The sequence below is a fragment of the Lynx rufus genome, unplaced genomic scaffold (genome assembly GCF_022079265.1).
Source record: "Lynx rufus isolate CCGP_SWC_20201006 ecotype Redwood Valley unplaced genomic scaffold, mLynRuf1.p SCAF_17, whole genome shotgun sequence".
NCBI classification, from domain to species: domain Eukaryota; kingdom Metazoa; phylum Chordata; class Mammalia; order Carnivora; family Felidae; genus Lynx; species Lynx rufus.
In genome coordinates, this window is record NW_025814831.1 from 28709107 (window position 1) to 28731337 (window position 22231).

The following is a 22231-nucleotide window of genomic DNA, read 5'->3' on the forward strand; positions in this document are numbered from 1 at the left end:
ATATTCATCCAAGTTGTTGCATGTATCAACAGTTGGCTCCTTTTTATTGCGGAGTTGTCATCCATGGTGTGAATGTGCCACAGTTTGTTTAATTGTTCCCCAGTCGAAGGACATCTGGGTGGTTTTCAGTTTAGGGTTATTATGAATCAACCTATGAGAATTCATGTAGAGGTTTTGTGTGAATATGAGTGGTCATTTCTTTGGTGTAAATGCTCAGGAATGCAACTGCTGAGTTGTACGGTAGTTACACGCTTAGTATTTTTAAGAAACTGCCAAACTCTTTTCCACAGTGTCTGGAGCATTTTATACTCCCACCAGCAATGCATGAACAATCCAGTTTCTTCACATTCTCGCTAGCATTTGATATTGTCACTGTTTTTTTTAATTTTTTAATTTTAGCCATTCTGTTAAGGGTGTGGTGGTTTTAATTTGCATTTCTCTAATGGTTAATGATGTTGAACGTCTTTTCATGTGCTCATTTGCCGTTTCCCCTCTTTGGTGAAGTGTCTTTGCCCATTTTCTAATTGGATGCTTTCGTTTTTTACTATTGAGTTTTGAGAGTTCTTCATATATTCTACAGATGAGTCCTCTGTTACATACATAGTTTGCAAATATGTTCCTATCAATCTTTAGCTTTTCTTTTCATCCCCTTAGCATGGTTTTTCACAAAGCAAAGGTTTTAATTTTGATGAAGTCACTTTACTAATTTTTTCTTTTAAGGGTCATACTTTAGGTATCTGAGAACTCTTTGGTTAGTTCTAGATCCCAAAGGTTTCCTCCTGTTTTTTTGCCTAAAAATTTCCTAGCTTTACATTTTATATATAAGGCCTTGATCCATTTTTAGTTAATTTTTGTATACTGTGTAAAGGTTTTGTTTTTGTTTTTGTTTTTCTTCTAGATGTCTAGTTGTTCTAGCACCATTTGTTGAAAAGACCATCTTTTCCCTGTAACATTGCCCTTTTTTTGTACCTTCGTTAGAGTGGTTGGGCATATTTGTAGGGGTCTATTTCTGGGTTTTCTGTTATGTTCCATTGATCTATGGGTTTGTCCTCCCACCAGTACTACAGAGTCTGGATTACTGTAGGTATATACTAAATCCTGAAATTGTGTAAACTGACTCTTCCTGCTTTACTCTTTTTCAGAATTATTTTAGCTACTCTAGATCCTTTCTCTTTTCATATAAATTTTATTTTGTTTCATTTTGGGGGGAGGTCATTTACCTGAGTATTTTTTTTTTAATTTATTTTTCATTTTTATTTATTTATTTATTGGCAAGTTAGCTAACATACAGTGTAGTCGTGGCTTCAGGACTAGATTCCTGTGATTCATCACTTACATACAGCACCCAGTGCTCATCCCAACAAGTGCCCTCCTCCATGCCCATCACCCATTTTCCCCATCCCCTCTACCCCCCACCCCCGTCAACCCTCAGTTTGTTCTTTGTATTTAAGAGTCTCTTATGGTTTGCCTTCCTCTCTATTTGTGTCTTATTTTTCCTTCCCTTCCCCTATGGTCTTCTGTTAAGTTTCTCAAATTCCACATGTAAGTGAAATCATATGATATCTGTCTGACTTACTTCATTTAGCATTTCATTTAGTTCCATCCACGTTGTTGCAAATGGCAAGATTTCATTCTTTTTCATTGCCAAGTAGTATCCCATTGTATATGTGCCACGTCTTCTTTATCCGTTCATCAGTCAGTGGACATTTGGGCTCTTTTCCGTAATTTGGGTATTGTTGATAGCACTGCTGTGAACATTGGGGTACATGTGCCCCTACGAATCAGCATTTCTATATCCTTTAGATAAATTCCTAGTAGTGCTATGGCTGAGTCGTAGGGTAATTCTATTTTTAATTTTTTGAGGAATTCCACACTGTTTTCCAGAGTGGCTGCACCAGTTTGCATTCCCACCAACAGTGCAAGAGGGTTCCCCTTTGTCCACATCCTCACCAGCATCTGTTGTTTCCTGAGTTGTTACTTGTAGCCACTCTGACTGGTGTGAGGTGGTATTTCAGTGTGGTTTTGACTTGTATTTCCCTGATGATGAGTGATGTTCAGCATTTTTTCATGTGTCTGTTTGCCATCTGGATATCTTCTTTGGAAAAGTGTCTATTTATGTCTTCTGCCCATTTCTTCACTGGATTATTTGTTTTTCGGGTGTTCTTTGTAGATTTTTGATATTAGCCCTTTATCCAATATGTCATTTGCAAATAATCTTCTCCCATTCCATTGGTTGCTTTTTAGTTTTGATTGTTCCCTTTGCTGTGCAGAAGCTTTTTATCATGATGAGGTCCCTATAGTTCATTTTTGCTTTTGTTTCCCTTGCCTTTGGAGACATGTCAAGTAAGAAGTTGCCTTGACTGAGGTCAGAGAGGTTGTTGCCTGTTTTCTCCTGTAAGATTTTGATGGTTTCCTGTCTCACATTTAGGTCTTTCATCCATTTTGAATTTATTTTTGTGTATGGTGTAAGAAAATGGTCCAGCTTCATTCTCCTGCATGTTGCTGTCCAGTTCTCCCAGCACCATTTGCTAAAGAGACTGTCTTTTTCCCATTGGATATTCTTTCCTGCTTTGTCAAAGATTAGTTGGCCATATATTTGTGGGTCCATTTCTGGGTTCTCTAGTCTATTCCATTGGTCTATGTGTCTGTTTTTGTACCAATACCATTCTGTCTTGATGATTACAACTTTGTAATACAAGCTAAAGTTTGGGATTGTGACGCCTCCAGCTTTGGTTTTCTTTTCCAACATTATGGCTGTTCAGGGCCTTTTGTGGTTCCATACAAATTTTAGGATTGTTTGTTCTAGCTCTGTGAAGAATGCTGGTGCTATTTTGATGGGGATTGCATTGAATGTGTAGATTGCTTTGCTAGTATCAACACTTTAACAACATTTGTTCTTCTAATCTACGAACATGGGATGCTTTTCCATTTCTTTGTGTCATCTTCAGTTTCTTTCATAAGCTTTCTGTAGTTTTCAGCATGCAGATTTTTTTTTACCCCCTTGGTTAGGTTTATTTCCTAAGCATTTTATGGTCCTTGATGCAATTGCAAATGGGATTGATTCCTTGATCTCTCTTTCTGTTGCTTCATTATTGGTGTATAGAAATGCAACTGATTTCTGTACACTGATTTTATATCCTGCGACTTTGCTGAATTCATGTATCAGTTCTAGCAGTTTTTTTTGTGAAGTCTTTCAGGTTTCCATGTAGAGTATCATGTCATCTGTGAAAAGTGAAAGTTTGATTCTTCTTCTTTTTTTATTTTTTTTAAGTTTATTTTTGCAGAGAGAGAGAGAGAGACAGAGAGACAGAGCATGAGCATGAGCATGGGAAGGGCAGAGAGAGAGGGAGACACAGAATCTGAAACAGGCTCCAGGCTCGGAGCTGTCAGCACAGAGCCCAACGCGGGGCTCGAACTCATGGACAGCGATATCATGACCTGAGCCGAAGTCGGACGCTCAACCGACTGAGCCACCCAGGCGCCCCTGAAAGTTTGATTCTTCTTTGCCAATTTGGATGCCTTTTATTTCATTTTGTTGTCTGATTGCTGAGGCTAGGACTTCCAATGCTATGTTAAACAACAGTGGTGAGAGTGGACATCCCTGTTGTGTTCGTGATCTCAGGCAGAAAGCTCTCAGTTTTTCCCCATTGAGGATGATATTAGCTGTGGCCCTTTCATATATATGGCTTTTATGATGTTAAGGTATGTTCCTTGTATCTTGACTTTCTTGAGGGTTTTTGTTAAGAAAGGATGCTGTATTTTGTCAAATGTTTTTTTCTGCATCTATTGGCAGAATCATATGGTTCTTATCCTTTTTCTGTTAATGTGATGTATCATGTTGATTGATTTGTGAATATCGAATCAGCCCAGCAGCCCAGGAATGAATCCCACTTGATCATGGCGAATAATTCATTTAATATACTGTTGAATTCAATTTGCTAGTGTCTTGTTGAGAATTTTTGCATCCAGGTTCATCAGGGATATTGGCCTGTAGCTCTCCTTTTTAGTGGGGTCTTTGTCTGGTTATGGAATCAAGGTAATGCTGGCTTCATAGAAAGAGTCTGGAAGCTTTCCTTCCATTTCTGTTTTTTGGAACAACTTGAAAAGAATAGGTATTAAGTCTGCTTTAAATGTCTGGTAGAAGTTCCCTGGGAAGCCATCTGGCCCAGGACTCTGATATGTTGGGAGATTTTTGATAATCAATTCCATTTCTTTGCTGGTTATTGGTCTTCAGATTTTCTGTTTCTTCACTTTTGAGTTTTGGTAGTGTGTGGGTGTCTAGGAATTTGTCCATTTCTTCCAGATTGTCCAGTTTCTTGGCATATAATTTTCCATAGTATTCTCTAATAATTTGTTGTATTTTTGTGGTGTTGGTTGTGATCTCTCCTCTTTCATTCGTGATTTTATCAATTTGGGTCCTTTCTTTTTTCTTTTTGAGAAGTCTGGCTAGGGGTTCATCAATTTTGTTTATTCATTCAAGAAACCGGCTCTTAGATTCATTGACCTATTGTTTTTTTGGATTCTGTATTGTTTATTTCAGCTCTAATCTTTATTATTTTCTCTTCTGCTAGCTTTGGGCTTTCTTTGCTGCTGCCTTTCTGGTTCCTTTAGGTTTGAGGTTAGGTGATGTATTTGGGATCGTTCTTGCTTCTTGAGATAGGCCTGGATTGCAATGTATTTTCCTCTTCTGTGTTTTTTTTCAAGCCCAGCTATTAGTCTTATGGCTGTTATTCTAAATTCTTGTTCATATGTATAGTTTATATCTGTTTTGAACAATTCTCTGGCTGGCATTTCTTCTTGGAATTCCTTTTGTGGAGAATTCTTCCATTTTGTCATTTTGGTCAGGTTTCTGTCTTGTACGTGTTTTATATATTTTTATGTGTTTATTTTTATTTTTGAGAGAGAGAGAGGGAGAGAGACAGAGCATGAGTGGGGGAGGGGCAGAGAGAGATGGAGACAGAATCTGAAGTAAGCTCCTCCAGGCTCTCAGCTGTCAACACAGAGCCTGCGATGCAGGGCTCGAACTCATGAACCACAAGATCATGATCTGAGCCAAGGTTGGATGCTTAACTTACTGAGCCACCCAGGCACCCCTGTCACGTACGTGTTTTAATAGCTTATTATGTGTCCCATACCTGTGAGTGCTATATTAAAAACGGGTCATACGCTGTCCAGGGTCTGGCACTTCAGGAACTGTTTCCGGAGTGTGTTGTGTGCACTCTGTTGTTGTGTATTTGGCTGCTCTATCCCACTGCTCATAGTGGTGGATTGTTTGGACCTTCCACCAGGTGTGCTTTGACATGTTCGTTGAAGCAACCCTGGAAAAAAGGAAAGGTGGGGGAACCTTATCCCAAACAAAGAGAACAACGAAATGGGCAAAAAAAAAAAAAAAAAAAAAAAAAACCAGGCAGAGAATCAAAGAAACTATACGGCTTGATCCAGAGAGAGAGAGGAAAATAAAGAAAGAGATACAGAAAGTGTGTAAAAAGAATAGAGTGAAAATGCCTGATTAAACAAACAACCAAAGCAGAGAAAGGAAAAAAGATACATATACATATATATTATATTTTATATGTATCTGTATGTAATATATAGACATATATATTATATATTTATATATATTATATAAGTAGGAATTGACCAAAAATCAAATCAGAAACTATGAGCCTGATTCCAAAGGGGGGGGGGGGAAGAGGAGGATAGAAAGAAAAAGAAGGAAAGAAAAGAAAACCCAACAGACTAACATACAAAACTGCAGGACAGTTGTCTTTTGGGGCCTGGGACCGGTGGCTCTGCTGGTCTGCAGGAGAGGCCGTCTGGCTCTGTCAGTGTCACTCTGGTTTGGTCAGTGTCAGTCCCACTCCAGTAGATAAGCAGTTATCAGGTATGGAGGGGCAGGGTTTGGTCAGTGCATCGCCTCCACTGGGGGCCGCTGTCCTGTTCCCTGAAGCCCCACTGTGTTGGTGATGGGGAGAAAAATGGAGATGCCCCAGTCCCTCCTCCCTGGACCAGGGCTTGTCCCGGGCCTCCCAGGCATTAGGCTGGTATTCAAAACCCAATGTCTTAAAGGATCCGCACCACACAGACCTGGTTCTAGGGTAACGCCACTCCACCCATCTGACAAAGGGCCTCTGGCTGGCCAGTTCCTGCAAGATCTTTTGTCCTTTGTGGGGGCAATAAATCCTCGAACCACGGTACTCGAGGGAGGGGACTGTCCTCTCCCAATGTGCCCCTGAGATCACTGCCGCGCCCAGGGGCTGACTCCCTTCCCCGCCAGGCATGTGCACTGGGCAGCGGCTCCGGTACAGAGAAAGTCACACACCCTTGAAAACGCTGATCTTCAGCTCCTACGGCTGTTTGCAAAGTAGACACTGGCACTCTCCGTATTTCTCGTTCCCCAGTCCGTGGTCTGGAGAGGGTTTTTTCTTGTCCAAACACAATATCATACTTCCATAGCCTTTCTCTCCCTTTTGTCTCTCCACAGAAGGGGTTCCCTCCCCTCCATTCCTGCACTGCCCATTTTATCTCTCCCAATTCTCATACACAAACCTCTGTCCCGTCAAGCTGCTCTGTCCACTTGTGGAGATTTTTCTGTGACTCTGCAGCCTGTATTCCTGGGTGTTCCAAGTGTTCTGACCTCAAAACAGCTGTGTTTGAAGGATGAGGGAAATCCCAGTCCCCCTACTTCTCCACCATCTTAACTCCTCTCCATATACATTTTAGAGCAATATTTGCTATATCTACAAAAACTCTTGGTGAGATTTTGATAAGAATGATATTAAACATGAATATCATTTGGAGAAGATTGACATTTTTACTATGTTGAGCTTTCTAGTTCATGAACTTGGTGACCTCTGACTTTATGTAGACCTTTTCATTTCTTTCACTAGCATTTTTTAGTTTTCAACATACTACATGTACATGTGTTCTTAGATTTCCACCTAAGTATTTCTGAGTTTTTTTGTTTCTTTGTTTTGCGGTTGTTTAGCGCCAATTTCTGAGGCCTGCCTCACTTGTAGGTTCCCCGTGAGACTGTAGACACAATGTAGCTTTCAGTTCTGTTTCCTGTGAGTCCTTTTCTCCTTTTGTTTAGTGCAGCAATGGTTAGTAGTGCAGCAGTGGTTAGAAATTTGTGAAAATGAGTTCCCCGGTTCATTTGAATTAATCTTTTTCTTTCTTTTTCTCATCCTCTTCATGGTGGTGTTTATCCCTAAGAATTGGGCAGGACCCAGCTCTCTGGGACTCACTGATTGAAGAGATCTTTGTGCTCTGATAAGCTGCCCACTAAGGATTAGATTCCATTGTCTGTTTCAGGAATGGTGGTTCCTTCCAAGACCAAAATAGTGTGCCATTTTTCTACTCTTGTATTGACCTGTGGACAGCCACACACCCTTCAAATAGTGCCCCGAGATGAGTACGACAACCCTACCAACAATTCCGCATCCTTGAGAGATGAGCACAATTACAGTTTGTCCATTCATGAGGTAAGCAACTTCCCTTCTCTGTGTGCTCCTTTTCTGTCATTCTCACCCTTACTGATTCACTTCCTCTCATCTCCACCTTGACTTCTGTACTGTCCCTCCTTCATCTGACAGTGCCCAATCCCATTAGTAATTATGAGGCTTAGATTAACTTGTAATAGGAAAGTTCTTTGTAAAGAGTAAACTGCCATGCACTAGGGCAAATTTTCTATGTTCACTGATGCTCGGTTTTCCTCTTGTAGCTCGGTCCTCAAGAAGAAGAGAGCTCTGGTGTCTCGTTTGAGAAGTCTGTGACCTCCAACAGGCAGACCTGCCAGGTGTTCTTGCGACTCACCCTGCATTCTCGTGGCTGCTTCCATGCCTGCATTTCATACCAAAATCAGCCAATCAATAATGGTGAATTTGACATCATTGTCCTAAGTGGTGAGTTGAAAGAAAAGCTCTGATTTAGTCCTGGTCTGGTCCCAGGCCACTTGTTCTTTGTGTTGTCTGCATTCTTCTGACCAACCTCACAAACATTTGCCATCTGAGCCACACTTGGCTTAGAGTCCTCTGGACTAAAGGTCTAGTGACAGGTCTTCCTTTTCCTCCCACGTCTCCTACTTTACAACCTTGTTCCTTGTTACTGCTTCAGAGAATGAGAAGAATATTGTCGAACGCAACGTGTCCACCTCAGGAGTGAGCATTTACTTTGAGGCTTATCTTTATAATGCCACCAACTGTACCAGCACACCTTGGCACCTTCCCCCCATGCACACGAGCTCCTCCCAGCGCCGGCCTTCCACAGCCATGGAGGAGGAAGATGAAGACTCACCCTCTGAGTGCCAGACCCCTGAGAAGGTGAAGAAACCGAAGAAGGTGTACTGCTACGTGTCCCCAAAGGTTGGACCGCTCACTCTTGTCTCAAAATCCCCTTGCCTAAACCTGCATATATTTGGCGATCGGTAATAAAACCACAAAGCATTAGTGTGAGAGTCAGGGCAAGATCTTTGACTTGTAGGTTTTCTGGGATACCAAGAGAAGCTACTTAAGCTTGAGCAGAAGATTGCGCCCCCCCCACCCCCAATTTTGCTGCACATGTTTGGACTGGACTGGATTAAGACTCTGTCTAGAAGGTCTGTGTACCTTGGTGCTTTAGAGCACCTGAGGCGTTCTGCCCTTTGATTGCTTCTGGGAAGGTGTTCCAAGGAATGGCTCTCAGAGTTTTAAAGAAAGCTACTTTTGACCATTAAAAATTTTTCACTAGTATAAAAATTACTGTTGGCCCCTTCTGCTGTTTTGAAACAATTTGATCTTTCATTCTTGGATTCATGAAACCACAATAAATGCATGTCTCTCTCAGGCTACAAGATTGGAACACAGAAATTTTGGCAGAGGCAGGGAGGTGAACTTCCCAAGGCCCCTGAGCTAAGAGGCACTTTGTGTTAGGATTTTCTTTTGAGTATTTGTATTTTGCTTATTCATTCAGACCTCGGAAAACTGAGCTCTTGAAACATCCCATTCTATCCCTTTAATCTCATAACCAAAACTGAGTCCCAATTCCGTTCTACTTCAGACTTTGCTAAGTGTCATTAAAAGCTTGTCCTGCTTTGAACTAGGGGAGTGGGAATGAGGGCCAGGGTGAGGTACAGATGAAGCAAGTTTGACCACGAGGTGGTAATTGTTAAAGCTGATGATGGGTTCATCATACCATTTTCCCTTCTTCAGCATGTGTTTGAAATTTTCTTAATGAAGAGCTTGTTTTAAATCAAGAAAAAGCCAGATCTGTACATTTAGATAGCAGGTTTTTTTTAGATTAAAAGTGATTGGCTTTGTCTTTTTCTTTTTTATAATAGTATAAAGAGACCCTTCTTTATTCTCACCATTTTTATGTGCTTTTTTGTTTGCAACCACATGACCACCTTTACCCTCCCATTCCCCACCTGGCCTCCCATGGCAAATCCTGGGTACCATTCTTTTTTTTTTTTTAATTTTTTTTTTTTAATGTTTATTTATTTTTGAGACAATGCGAGAGACAGAGTGCAAGCAGCGGAGGGGCAGAGCAGACAGAGGGAGACACAGAATCTGAAGCAGGCTCCGGGCTCTGAGCTGTCAGCCCAGAGCCAGACGCGGGGCTCAAACTCACAAACTGTGAGATCATGACCTGAGCCGAAGTCGGATGCTTAATCGACTGAGCCACTCAGGGGCCCCCCTGGTTACCATTCTAATAGAGATAAAGCAGTGGGTAGGGGCCACAGGTATCTCCTGTCCATTGAGGAAGTCTGAGCAGCACTCAGCTGAACAGAAGGAGATTTTGATTGTTTCTAGGTAAAATGTTTACTCATAAAGTGAAAATCTGATCTCAGACATTTAGAACTGGTAGTAAGACTTGAATAGGAAGATCATGAAATGTCTCTGTGTGAAATTGCATTGTCAGAGTAATATTTTCAATTTGCCTATTTTAAGATAGAATTGATGTTATTTATTTTATTTTAGTACTAAAAAAATATCCTCTTTGTCCCTAGAGGGAAAGGGTTATGAGGAATGGAGGTAGGGACTCTGATTTTTTAATTACAGTACCCAGATAGACCCTTTTTATTTATCACTCACTTCCTTTTCTGTATGTTGTCCCTCCAGCAATTCTCAGTGAAGGAGTTCTACCTGAAAATCATTCCCTGGCGCCTTTATACCTTCCGAGTATGCCCAGGAACAAAAGTAAGTTGAACCTTACATTTGGTTTATGCTGAGCAGGCTTCAATTCTGAAACGTTTCAGCCTTTCGTTTATTCCTAGAAGGGCTTTTGGTGTTTCTGGAAGTTCTTACTGTGCACACGGAATTCATTGCCGAATAAAGAAAGGGTCGTCTTTTGTCCTCACAACGTGGCAGGAAGAATACAGAAGTTCTAGAAAGACACATACCTAAAGAAACAAGAATTAGTAGCAAATCAGAATTCTTCAACAGTTCTCTTTTGCCCCGAGACTAAGTTAATGGAGAAGGTGTTGGCAGTTCTGGCCCAAGCTTGGTTTTCCAACATGCTAAAGCTAACTCTTTTAGAATCAGCATTCTCGTTTATTAAAAACATTTGTTTTAACTTTCCGAGCTTTTGGAATCTAAAGGCAAATTGCTTTCCTCCAGCCAGTTTGCCCAACCTCATCAGGTATTTGTATATCCTTCCTGCCTTCAACAGTGTATGTGTGTTTCTATATGTATATGTACACACATACACACACACACATACACACATACATTTACCTATAATAACCTTGATAGTTTTTTTTATTTGTTTAAATTCTCGTTAGTTAACATGCAGCGCAATATTGGTTTCAAGAGTACACCCTTCTTATATTTTATGTTAGGAGGTCTGTATTGTTAACCTGCGATCCTCACTAAAGGCAGTCTCTGTGACTCCAGTAACTTAACATGAGATTGGATTGTAGAGCACGGAGATGAAAAACACAGTGATACACTCCTAGTAGGTACTCACTTAGAGAAAACAGGCTTAACTTGTTGGTTGGTTGGTACTGAAGGTTAGGGATAGGGAAAGTTTTTGCTGGATTTGAGGGTTTTATACTAAACCTTTTCTTTTGTCCTTTGTTAGTTTTCATACCTCGGCCCCGACCCCGTTCATAAGCTCCTGACACTGGTGGTAGATGATGGCATTCAGCCGCCCGTGGAGCTCAGCTGTAAGGAGAGGAACATTCTAGCAGCCACTTTCATCCGCTCTCTCCATAAGAATATAGGTAAGATTGGACAGGGGTTCTGACAGGGAAGGCAGTGACCCCAGCCACGCTGGGCGTCTGAAGGTGTGGTGTGGACTGCACAGGTGTCTTGAGATGAGGCTGTGATCATGATGGATCTTCTTGCTCCTCAGGAGGCTCCGAGACCTTTCAGGACAAGGTGAACTTTTTCCAGCGAGAGCTTCGGCAGGTGCATATGAAAAGACCACATTCCAAAGTCACCCTGAAGGTCAGCAGACACACGTTGTTGGAATCGGTGCGTAAAGTTTCATTTCCGTTGTCAGTTGTCAGGATTTTGCAGCTAGAAACCTCTTTGGTGTTTGGTTATGTTCTGCAGGTTGAAACCCCAATTTCCCTTCTCTTTAAACATCTCTGTTAAAAACTGCTCTTCTCTTTGTTTGATTATGTACTAAGTTTGGAGTAGATTTGTTCAAGACCTGTTATTCAGGGGAGAGACTAGTTGACACGTCGGCTTTATAATCTGTACCGAACTCGTTCCTGAACCATCTCCTGGAACTTGTGTGTGGGGAAGGTAGAAGTAGTGGTTGACAGAAGAGAGTTCTTACTCTTGAATCCCTGGAATAGAAGAGCTCTTGTTGGATTAAAAGGAAATGACTTTTGTTGTCACTCTGGTCTGATGGAAAAGGAGCACCTGATGTGTGTCTGTCTCCACTGCACAGACACTGGCATAATTCTTGCATTCCTCGAGAATGAGAAGGCTTGGTCCCTGTCCAGAAAGTGTTTGTGATGTTTGGCTCTGGTAGGTGTGACTGGAAACCCCTTTTCTCAGCCACATTCCCTGTGTGGCATGGCTCCCTGTCTGAACATAGCTTGTGGATAAAGATTTCTAGTGAACACTGTACTTGAAAACCAGGACTCCTTGGTTCTCTTGCTGACAGCTTACTAATTGAGTCCTTTTTATTTCTTCACGTAAGAGTTTTCTAATTAATAAAATGAGCATTAAAAAAAAAAAAAAGCTTCAAAACTTCCCAACAAAGCAATGGTATAAAGATGAATTAGGTTGTTTTTTAAAATCTTAAGTTTCTTCCGGAGATCTGTGCATTTTAAATAATAAGATGGCATGATTAAAGCTTATATCTGAGTACTGTATCTCCTCCAAGTACTAATGGTTACAGGGACAATGGCATTGTTCTTGTGTTTTTGTGTTGAACACCCAAGAGATGCCAGCCAGTCTTCTGACAGTTTCCTTCCCTTCACTGCTTTTCAGTCGCTGAAAGCTACTCGGAATTTCTCCATCTCAGATTGGAGCAAGAACTTTGAAGTGGTTTTCCAAGACGAAGAAGGTCAGTTTTAAAATTTCATATTCTTTTCCTTTTTAAGTTTATTTATTTTGAGAGAGAGAGAGAGAGAGGGAGAGATGGGGGGTGGCAGAGAGAAGGGAGTAGAGAATCCCAAGTAGAGCCCCATGCGGGACTCCATCCCACGAGCCGTGCGATCATGACCCAGATCAAGAGTTGGACACTTAACCGACCGAGCCACCCAGGTGCCCCTCATATTCATTTTCTTTAACTCTCTTCCCCACTCCTCCTCTCCTCCTTACCTGCTTTCCACAAAGAACAAAAATATCCCCCCTACCCCTGCCATTGCCCAAGCTTATTTTCCTAAAGGAAAAAGAAGTCATAAATTGAAACAGAAGATGTGGTGTTTACTGGCCAGGTAGCTTGGTGGAGCCTGTAGAGCACAGACAGAGGGACTTGGAGGCAAGCGCTAAGAGTTGGGACCAGAAGGGAAGGTAGTAAACTTTGCAGAACAAGAGAAAAGTCCATTTCCTGGGATCTCTGATCTCCCGTGTTTCCATACTAGGGGGCATTAACTTAGTGAACAAAATATCTTAAGTCCTTTAATCCTACAGAAAGGGATGGGGTTTCCAAAAAAAAAAAAACAAAACCCTGCAGTTTATGTGGGTTGGAATGGGGAAACACGTAGTGGAGTGGAAGGAAGGTGGAGAGTGTCGAATGATGAATAAAGGAACACAAGCAACAAGAGGTGGTAGGCCAGAGTCCCTTTTTATTTTTATTATACCTTTCAGCTCTGGACTGGGGAGGGCCTCGCCGGGAATGGTTCGAGCTAATCTGCAAAGCATTATTTGATACCACCAATCAGCTCTTCACCCGATTCAGTGACAACAACCAAGCATTAGTGAGTTTGCAACTTCCCTGTGGGCGGGTGGAAAATGTCAGTTGCATCACAATACGTAACTCCAACAAGGGTTTGAGATTATGCAACTGTCCTGGAAATCTGACAACCTGTGTCTTGTTCTTAATCTCGATACTTACAGTATGAACCAATTAGATTGCCTCCCTCCTCTTTGCCTTTATTATTTCATGTGTAAAATAAGAGAAAATGCAGACGTTGAGTATTTGACTAAAAAGTATTTTAGTGCAATGGCAGTTCTACTAATTACTATTATAATGATTAAGCCACTTTTATCAAAACATACCTAAGGCCATTGACTTTTGAACTAGATCTTTGACTAGGCAGAGGTATAAACAGTAGAGAAGTAGACTTCGTTTGAAAGAATTTCAGGTTTAGGGAAAAGACCTCCCATCATCCATTGGTTAAGTTCCATACTCAGCCAGGGACCACAGACCTAATGTAAGATTCTTCTGTTTACTATAAATCCATCTTTGCCCTCTATCTTCCAGTCAGTCTAAATTACTCATGTTAGCTACCAAACAACTAATGGCATTTAGACAACTCTTTGATTCTAACACTGAAATTCTTGCTTCCTTGGGATGGAATTGTTGGGGAGGGTCTTTCCAGAACCAGGCTTGAAGAAAAATGGCCCAGAGCCTTTATTTATTTTTTTAATATTTATTTCTGAGAGGGAGGGAGAGAGAGAGAGCAAGCGCATAAACTCAGGAGGGGCAGAGGGTGGGGGTGGGAGACAGAGGATCTGAAGTGGCTCTGGGTGGACAGCAGCGAGCCTGATGTGGGGCCCGAACTCATGAACTGTGAGATCATGACCTGAGTCAGGGTCAGAAGCTTAACTAACTGAGCCACTCAGGTGCCCCAGAGCCTTTTAATCTCTTTCTTTCACAGGTACATCCCAATCCTAATCGCCCTGCTCATCTACGCTTGAAGGTGTATGAGTTTGCAGGGCGGTTGGTGGGCAAGTGTCTCTATGAGTCGTCTCTAGGAGGAGCCTACAAGCAATTGGTCCGAGCTCGATTCACCCGCTCTTTTTTGGCCCAGATCATAGGCCTACGTATGCATTATAAGGTAATGTCTTAGGTATGTGTTTTTACCAAGGCTCCTGGCCATTAATTCTGGAATTCCTCCACTCTGCGCTCATTGTTCTTAAGGGGGGGAGGGGTAAGTGGTTCCAGGCAGTTACAAATTGCCTTTCTGGGTACGAGTAGTCATGTTCTGTTGTCTTTCTGTCTTCTCAGTACTTTGAAACAGATGACCCAGAATTCTACAAATCTAAAGTTTGCTTCATCCTCAACAATGACATGAGTGAGATGGAGCTGGTCTTTGCAGAAGAGAAATATAATAAATCAGGTCAATTGGATAAGGTGAGAAAGAGAACCAAAGCCTTGGGTCCCATGGTTCCCAGCCTGCTCTACAGCAGGGCTGTCAAATGGAGCTTTCCACAATGATGGAAATGTTCTTTATCTGGGCTGTCTTTTGGACACCCAGCATGTGGCTTGTTATCCACCAAATAACTGAATTTTTCACTTTATTTCATTGTCATTAATGTAAGCACGTGAGGCTAGTGGCAACCATATCAGGACATTGCATCCCACGGTTGATGATCTTGGCCCATTTAATGGAGCGAAAGACACATGTACCCATATATCCTACCCACTCCTCCTTTCCAGTAGAAAAAGAACTTAGTGATAATGAAGTGTCACTGCATAAGTAGCTTTGGGGGGACGGCAGTGTCCCAAAGGTCAGTAGGGGCTTAATTTGGGATCATAGAGACATGAGGCTCTTGCTGACAAGGAACCGTAATATCTTCCTGTTCCGTCCCCACTAGTTGACCAGGTCAGAGAAGACTCGCTCCGATACCCTAGTAGCTAGTAGAATGTGCTGTGGTAGGACCGCTGAAGCTTAGTAAGTATATGAAACCAGGTGTGTTGCGAGGTTGAGGGTGCAGCAGACGCTCATTGCTGTGATGGAGTTCGATAATGCTGTGTTTATGGGACGTAGCGGCTGAGTGTCGTCAACTCCCAGCCACAGCCTCCCCTGTCTCTTTTGCCTCTTCTTTCAGGTGGTAGAGCTCATGACAGGTGGAGCTCAAACCCCAGTCACTAATGCGAATAAAATCTTCTATTTAAATCTACTGGCCCAATATCGACTGGCCAGTCAAGTGAAAGAGGAGGTGGAACACTTCTTAAAAGGTGAGAGCCTGTCTGTTCTTGGTCTTGAGATAAAAATCCCCGTATCCACAACGTGGGTCTGGCTTTAACTTGGCTACTTTGTTTCAGGTCTGAATGAGTTGGTCCCTGAGAACCTTTTGGCCATTTTTGATGAAAACGAGCTTGAAGTAAGTGCTTGCAATTGCAGACCCCCATTCTTGACTGGGTATTTGAGTGTGCACGCAGGAACCAGCTTGTTGTGTCTTCTCTTATGAGATGAGGTGGGGAAGTCCTTCGTTCTAGAGTTGGTTTCCCTTTTGTGACCCTCCCATGCATTTACCCTTTCTCCAGCTTTCAGAACATTAGAATGTGAAAATTAGAAACTGTAGCTAATTACCCTTGAAGAGTAATAATTAATAGTCATTTATTCATCAAATATTATTGATAACTGGTTGAATAGTAAAGAACATTGGTATTGTGTGCAGTCCTTGTAAATCCCATGACATTTAAAGTTGATTTTAGGGAATAATAGAATATTTTGTACAGAGACTATTTATTGTCTCCTGTATGAGACACTTACACAAACGTCCTTTGGACATTTGAAGCATTAGAGAACTAGCAGTGAATAGGACAAAGCCCCTGCCATCATGGAGCTATGTCCCAGGGAAGGAGACAAACCAAAAGATGTGACATATTTCAAAGCTTGGGGTCACAACGCTATATAGTTAATATATTCTTATTCAGATCCTGTAACAACCGAAAAATGCTATAAGATGGTGAATGCCATTCTGTAATTATCAAAATAGAACTTGTGGGCAAAAAATAAAATCAGTTGGTTACTTACTTGCTGCTCACAGATGATACATACAAGGCAACTTATCAGTTCCCACTTCACACAGCTTTTATGACGAGTGTGTTTTTGCAAACTGTTGCCTGTAAGGAGGAAATTCTTCAAAAATGAGAAAACAAAAAAGTAGTTTCACGTGGTCTTATAGAGTGTTTATTCTTATTAACTGAATTGGCTTCAAGAACAAGAATTAAAGCCGGGTGCAATTTTCATCACATTTGTACCTTCATACATGAAATTCAAACAAAATGAACGCTCTATCTCTCAGCCTAAAGTTTCCCATAGACTATCATCTAGTGGTGTTTATTTTGGGGGCTGAGGAATAGCTAGCTACTGGTGTATTTTGTTTTACCATGAAGCATGGCATTTGTAACAACGTTTAAAAGTGAGTAGGAAGGAAGGACACAGTCTCTTACAGTTACTCGGCACTCTACTCACACTCTACTCTCACTCATTAGCTTGGCAGGTTCTTCTTGAAGGAGGCAAGGCTCCTCAGGTTTAATTTGGGCTCTTCTGGTCTCTTGATTAGGATGTATCTTTTTTTTTTTTTTTAAACATTTATTGATTTTTGAGAGAGAGACAGAGACAGAGAGAGACAGTGCAGACTGGGGAGGGGCAGAGAGAGAGGGAGATACAGAATCCAAAGCAGGCTCCAGGCTCTGAGCTGTCAGCATACAGGCTGACGCGCGGCTCGGACTGACAAACCGTGAGATCATGACCTGGGCTGAAATTGGATGCTTAACGGACTGAGCCACCTAGGCGCCCAAGATGTATCATTTTTTATAACTATTGAGTAAGTACTCACAGTCTGCTAAGTCACATGCTGGAGCCTGAACCAAATTAGGATATCAACAAGATGTTTAGGCCTCTGAAGTCATTAATGTTCTCATTTTTTTGGTATACTTTTTAATTTATCTGATCAAGTAGAGGCCGGGCTAAAGGGAAGGTAGTAAAAGTTCAGTCCACAAAAGAAAGATGGATCCCAATCCACAAAAGAAGGGAAACAGAAAAGGCCATCTGAAATATTCATAGGAGCTGGGACTTTTCATCAGAGGGAACGGGCCTGCCTTTTCTTCCTGGTGTTCCTAGGCTCTCTCCAAAGCAGACTCAGTAAATACTTGGTTCTTTTTTTGTCCTTTGTTTCAATTCAAAATAGTCTGCAGCAGTTTTGTTGTTTTTTTTTTTTTTTTAAACAAGAAAACAGTTCTTATTCTGTATACCTTTTTATTTTTTTAGAGAGAGAGAGAGCTTGTGCGAGTAGGGCAGAGGGAGAGAGAGAATCTTAAGCAGACTACGAACCCAGTGCCGAGCCCGACACAGGGCTCGATCCCACGACCCTGGGATCATGATCTGAGCCAAAATCAAGAGTCAGCTGTTGAATCGACTGATCACCCGGTAGTTCTTAATTAGGGGTGCACATCAGTAACAGGAAACTTTTTCAAAATACACAAGTTCCTAACCCATTCCTGGAGATTTTGATTCCGTAGGTCTGGGGTAAGGCTTTGGGCATCTACATATTTTTTTAAAAAGCTATGTGATTTTTATCACGCTGGTTAGGAACCATTGGCCTGTTATAATTAATTTTCCTAAAGCAGAGTTCTGGCATTATGATCTCACCTTATGGTCTTTTTCCTGGTGTTTTCTTTATTCCATATTTTGCATGTTAACACAGGCAATTTTGACCTTATGTTGCGTCTTTGTCCCCTGATTGTCCTGGTAACACCTGACTATCTTCTCCAGCTGCTGATGTGTGGGACTGGGGACATCAGTGTGTCTGACTTCAAAGCCCACGCAGTGGTCGTTGGCGGCTCATGGCATTTCAGAGAGAAGGTAAGTGGGCCAAACTTCCTTTCATTGGATTTGTGCCCTGTTACAAGGAAAAGCTTTCAGAAGAGAAGTATCCAGGAATCAGAGAGGCAGACGTATCGACTGGGAAAAAATGACACATGAGGGAGAGACAGGTGGTTGTCCAGGCAGAAGGGAGCCCTGGTCCCTCGGGGCTGTTGTGCTGCCTGCCACAGGAGTCGTACGTGAGAAATGCAAAGGAATAGAACCAGGCAATCAACGACCACCCTGCTGACCGTGTGACAACAGAAATTCGTAAAGAGGTGGTCGACTGTAACCATTGCTACCCTTGTCGCCCACTTCAGAGTATCCTGTTCTCTCCCCAGGGGTCAGATCCTAGGCTGCACACTTGAGTGTGACCCCACCTTGTGCTCTCTCTCTCTCTGGCAGGTCATGAGATGGTTCTGGACTGTGGTTTCCAGTCTGACCCAGGAGGAGTTGGCTCGGCTGCTACAGTTCACAACAGGCTCCTCTCAGCTACCACCCGGAGGTTTCGCTGCCCTCTGTCCCTCATTCCAGATTATTGCTGCTCCGACCCACAGCACGCTCCCGACTGCACACACGTGGTGCGTACCAGACCGTCCAGTGCACGCTCACGGGGGAGGGTCGTCCCAGCCCCTGCCAGTGCTTCTGGCAGTGTGAGTTAACCCCTTCTCCCCTTGCCCTTCCAGTTTTAACCAGCTGTGCCTCCCCACGTATGACTCGTACGAAGAGGTGCACAGGATGCTGCAGCTGGCCATCAGTGAGGGCTGCGAGGGCTTTGGCATGCTCTGACCGCCCTCCTGCCATCCACCCGGCCCTGTGCTTTCCGGAGCACCTGGGTGCACGTAACAGCGTGATAACACTGACCCAGACATCCACGTAACGTACACGGAACCATCGGCCAGAAGCTGCTGCATGCTCCCCAGTAGCTGGAGTATTTGGTCATCTGTGAGCTGGATCCTTCCCTTGCTGCTCCCCTACACATCTCTCCCACAGGCCACTTGGGCACGGTGTGTCATGTGAGCTGCTCACTCAGTCACGAGAGGAGGACCGTGCTGCCGTAACTTCATTTGGTTCTTAGAAGATCTCAGTGGCAGGAGCTGCTTCAGTAGCTGAGGAAGATTACACAAAGGGCTCGGCTTTCTTAGAAGGCTGGCCTCCGCCTTGCTCAGCCTCCTCTGCTGGTGGCTCTGAGAGATCCCCTCTGCAGCCCTCACTACTTGACCTAAGGTGATGTGAGTCCCTCTTGTGGGCATGGTGATTGCCTCTTCTCACCAGGAGCCGGGAGAAGCACCGTGAGGAAGGGGCCCACATGAGCAGTCTTCATTTTTGTCCCTCTGCACAATGGCAGGCTCAGGCCATGGCACTGGACTACCTCTAATGGTGACTGATAGCACAAAAGGATTTTTTTTGTGTGGTGTCAGAACTGGAAAAGGAGCTTTTTCCCTGAAGGCATTTCTGGAAATGATCATTAATCCATAAAGAACTCTCTACGCTTTTTTTTTTTGAGTTTGAGCCAGTGAGAAAAACAGACCCAAGAATGTGAAAGATAGCTGGGCTATAGCTTCCAGTGCCGAATATGATTTTCCCTTAGGGCCCGGGACACGTCTAGGCACATGGCTGGCTTGAAGACTACTGACGTTTGTCCCTGAGTTTGTTCTTTACACTGAGGTGTGGCTGGGCCTGGCCACTTACCTTCAACTTATTCAGTCTGCTAAGAGCTAGGGATTCTTTAGCTTTCTACAGAAGAAAATTTTGTAGCAAGGGATTGAGACAGTAAGAATAGCATGCTAACGATGCCTGGTTCTCTCTTTGCTTGGTTTTCTCTGGCAGCACTGAGGCAAGGGAAGAGGGACCTGTGGCTCAGTCACAGGTCCTTGGGGTCAGGGCACAAGGAACATACATAGAAGAGCTGTGTCAGACAACAAACACCCAGCTGCTCAGTGACTTCGCTCTGTCAGTTGCCAGCAGGAGTCCCAGTGGAGGGAGGACGATCTAGTAGGTTCGGTTACACGATGACTGAAGAGAACCTGCAGCTGTCTCTTGGAAGATCACACCATCCTTTCTCATTACAGTTTGAATACACACATCTTCAAGACTCAAACTCTCATCAACTCTCCAAATTTCTGTGTTTAAGAAGGCTTTGCTGCAAGCTACCCTTCTCAACGGGGCATTCAACTCTGAGAATATTACAAGCCATCCTTACTGCCAAAACCAGCAAGTACAGAGGCCAGAGATGAGGCAGGACTTATGGCAATGCCCTGGCCTCCCGGAAGCATGTCTGAGCCCTCCCGTTCCCAGGGATCACAAGGAACAAGCCCTCCCGAGCTGCTCCCGCTGCTGCCTGACCTCACTCCTTCACAGTCGTCATTTGTCCTTGGCATGGGTGCCGACCTCACTCATTCTTGGGGTCTGGGATCCAGCGTCAGGGCCTCGACACCCACAGGGTCCTCCATGCCACACGGTCACTGCTCTCCTCAGGGACCAGGACAAGGTGCTGCTGCTCGCCCCAGTGTCTTCCCATGGGACACATGCAGGCGAGTTTCGTCATCACCCTGGACAAGGCGACGTTACCCCTCGGGCCCGGAGAGGGGCTTCCAGCTGGGGGTACGTGGGCTGGTTCTGCTGTCCTTGGCAGTTGATCCTCTTCTGGACTCTGCATTCTCCCCTCCGTGGCCCTCCAGAGACTGCTGCTGGAGCTCGATTTGATTTTCTTGGCTAGATCTGTCATTTTAAGCTCCAGTCATAGCACTTTTCAGAGCATCCTGGGTGCCACCGCGGCTGGCTGCGGCCGCTTGCGTGCCTGTGGTGGGCCTCGGCCCCAGGGTCTTTGTGTAACAAAACCCTTTGATACTGTTGTGGTTTTCTACTCTTCCAGTGTACTCCCTCTCCCAAGTCTGTTCAGAAGTATCTTTGCTCTGTTTGGCCTTTTCCTTTTCTCTTTTTTTCTAATCTTGCTCTGGTACTAGTCAACATGGGAGCAAAAGGTACATGTCAGAGAGAAGGAGGAATATGTGTTACTTCTCGGGCAATTTTTACTTTCGTGTTTCTTCTTTTGGCCAGTTCTTTTGTTTATGCCCTTGTGGCCCAGGTACTTGGGGGAGGCGGGCTGAACGACTGGCCTTTTAGTGTCTTTGAAGGAAGCCAAGCAGCAAGTGAACAGCAGGGAGAGCATCAGCGTGTTTTCTAGAGACCAAGCCCTGCTGCAGGTCCGTCAGGCCAGGCAAAGGGGCCAGGCAGCTGTAGTGAGACTGTAAATATTTTGTACAGGAAATAAATATCGAAAAGGGTTATGTAGCGAGTGACTCTTCTTTAAGTGGCGACTCAGGGCTCAAACTGGAGGTGGGGAAGGAAAAGAAAGATTTGGAAATGTTTTTGCATTTTCCCAGTAATTCTTTCAGAAGCTCCCAGCGCCAGGTAGAACGTGCGCACAGAGCCCTGGCCTGTCCCAGCTCTTCTCGCGCCTCCGTCCTTCCCTGACCGCTGTCCCTGATGCCGGGCAGGGCCATGGTGCCTGACAGGTGCTTGCACCCACCTCCTGAACAGGAAACCAGTGTGGCAAGAGCAGAGGGTGTCTGTTTTCATCAGTCTTTTAAACATGAATTTGTTGTTTTACTGTGTAAGAAACTCAGCATAGAAAATTTGGAAATAAAAAGCACGAGAGAAATAATTCACCTGCCATCCAGCGGTAACCACTGTTAAGTGATGTGTATAGCCTTCTGGTTTGTATACAATCACGCTTATTTCCACGCCTCCTCTCCCCCTCCCCACCCTCCCCGAAGTGGGCTGGCATAGCAGACAAAAATACTGCCTCTCAAAAAGTTTGGTGGGGAGGGGCACGTGGTACCAATTCTTTTCCAACCAAAGGTAAGCGTGGCAGAAAACCAGACCTCAGGGCCCTGGCCTTATTGGGGAAGTAATCTTGGTGTCATTACTTATTGGTTCCCAATTGGGAAAATTGGAAGATCAACAAAATTCCCTTTGGAATTGTGTTTAAAGTACTGATTTTTGCCCCATCTCCCAGACCTAGTGAAT

The 22231-nt window shown here is 43.6% G+C and overlaps 1 protein-coding gene across 7 annotated transcripts in view; it reads left to right on the forward strand.

The window, feature by feature from the left end:
• AREL1 (apoptosis resistant E3 ubiquitin protein ligase 1) overlaps positions 1–21898 on the forward strand; it is a 48820-nt gene extending 26922 nt beyond the window's left edge. For 6 of the 7 annotated variants that reach the window (XM_047080364.1, XM_047080363.1, XM_047080362.1 and 3 more), the window contains 15 exons: positions 7315–7484; positions 7724–7904; positions 8116–8363; positions 10098–10175; positions 11059–11200; positions 11332–11453; positions 12426–12501; positions 13248–13357; positions 14261–14440; positions 14611–14736; positions 15435–15564; positions 15652–15710; positions 18110–18199; positions 18605–18780; positions 18886–21898. In XM_047080364.1, the coding sequence (XP_046936320.1) occupies positions 7315–7484; positions 7724–7904; positions 8116–8363; positions 10098–10175; positions 11059–11200; positions 11332–11453; positions 12426–12501; positions 13248–13357; positions 14261–14440; positions 14611–14736; positions 15435–15564; positions 15652–15710; positions 18110–18199; positions 18605–18780; positions 18886–18988 (1991 nt within the window). In that variant the 3' untranslated portion in view covers positions 18989–21898. Of the gene's footprint in view, positions 1–7314; positions 7485–7723; positions 7905–8115; positions 8364–10097; positions 10176–11058; positions 11201–11331; positions 11454–12425; positions 12502–13247; positions 13358–14260; positions 14441–14610; positions 14737–15434; positions 15565–15651; positions 15711–18041; positions 18200–18604; positions 18781–18885 lie in introns of those variants that run through there. The other variant, XM_047080368.1, reaches the window with a different exon arrangement.
• The last annotated feature ends 333 nt before the right edge of the window (positions 21899–22231 follow it).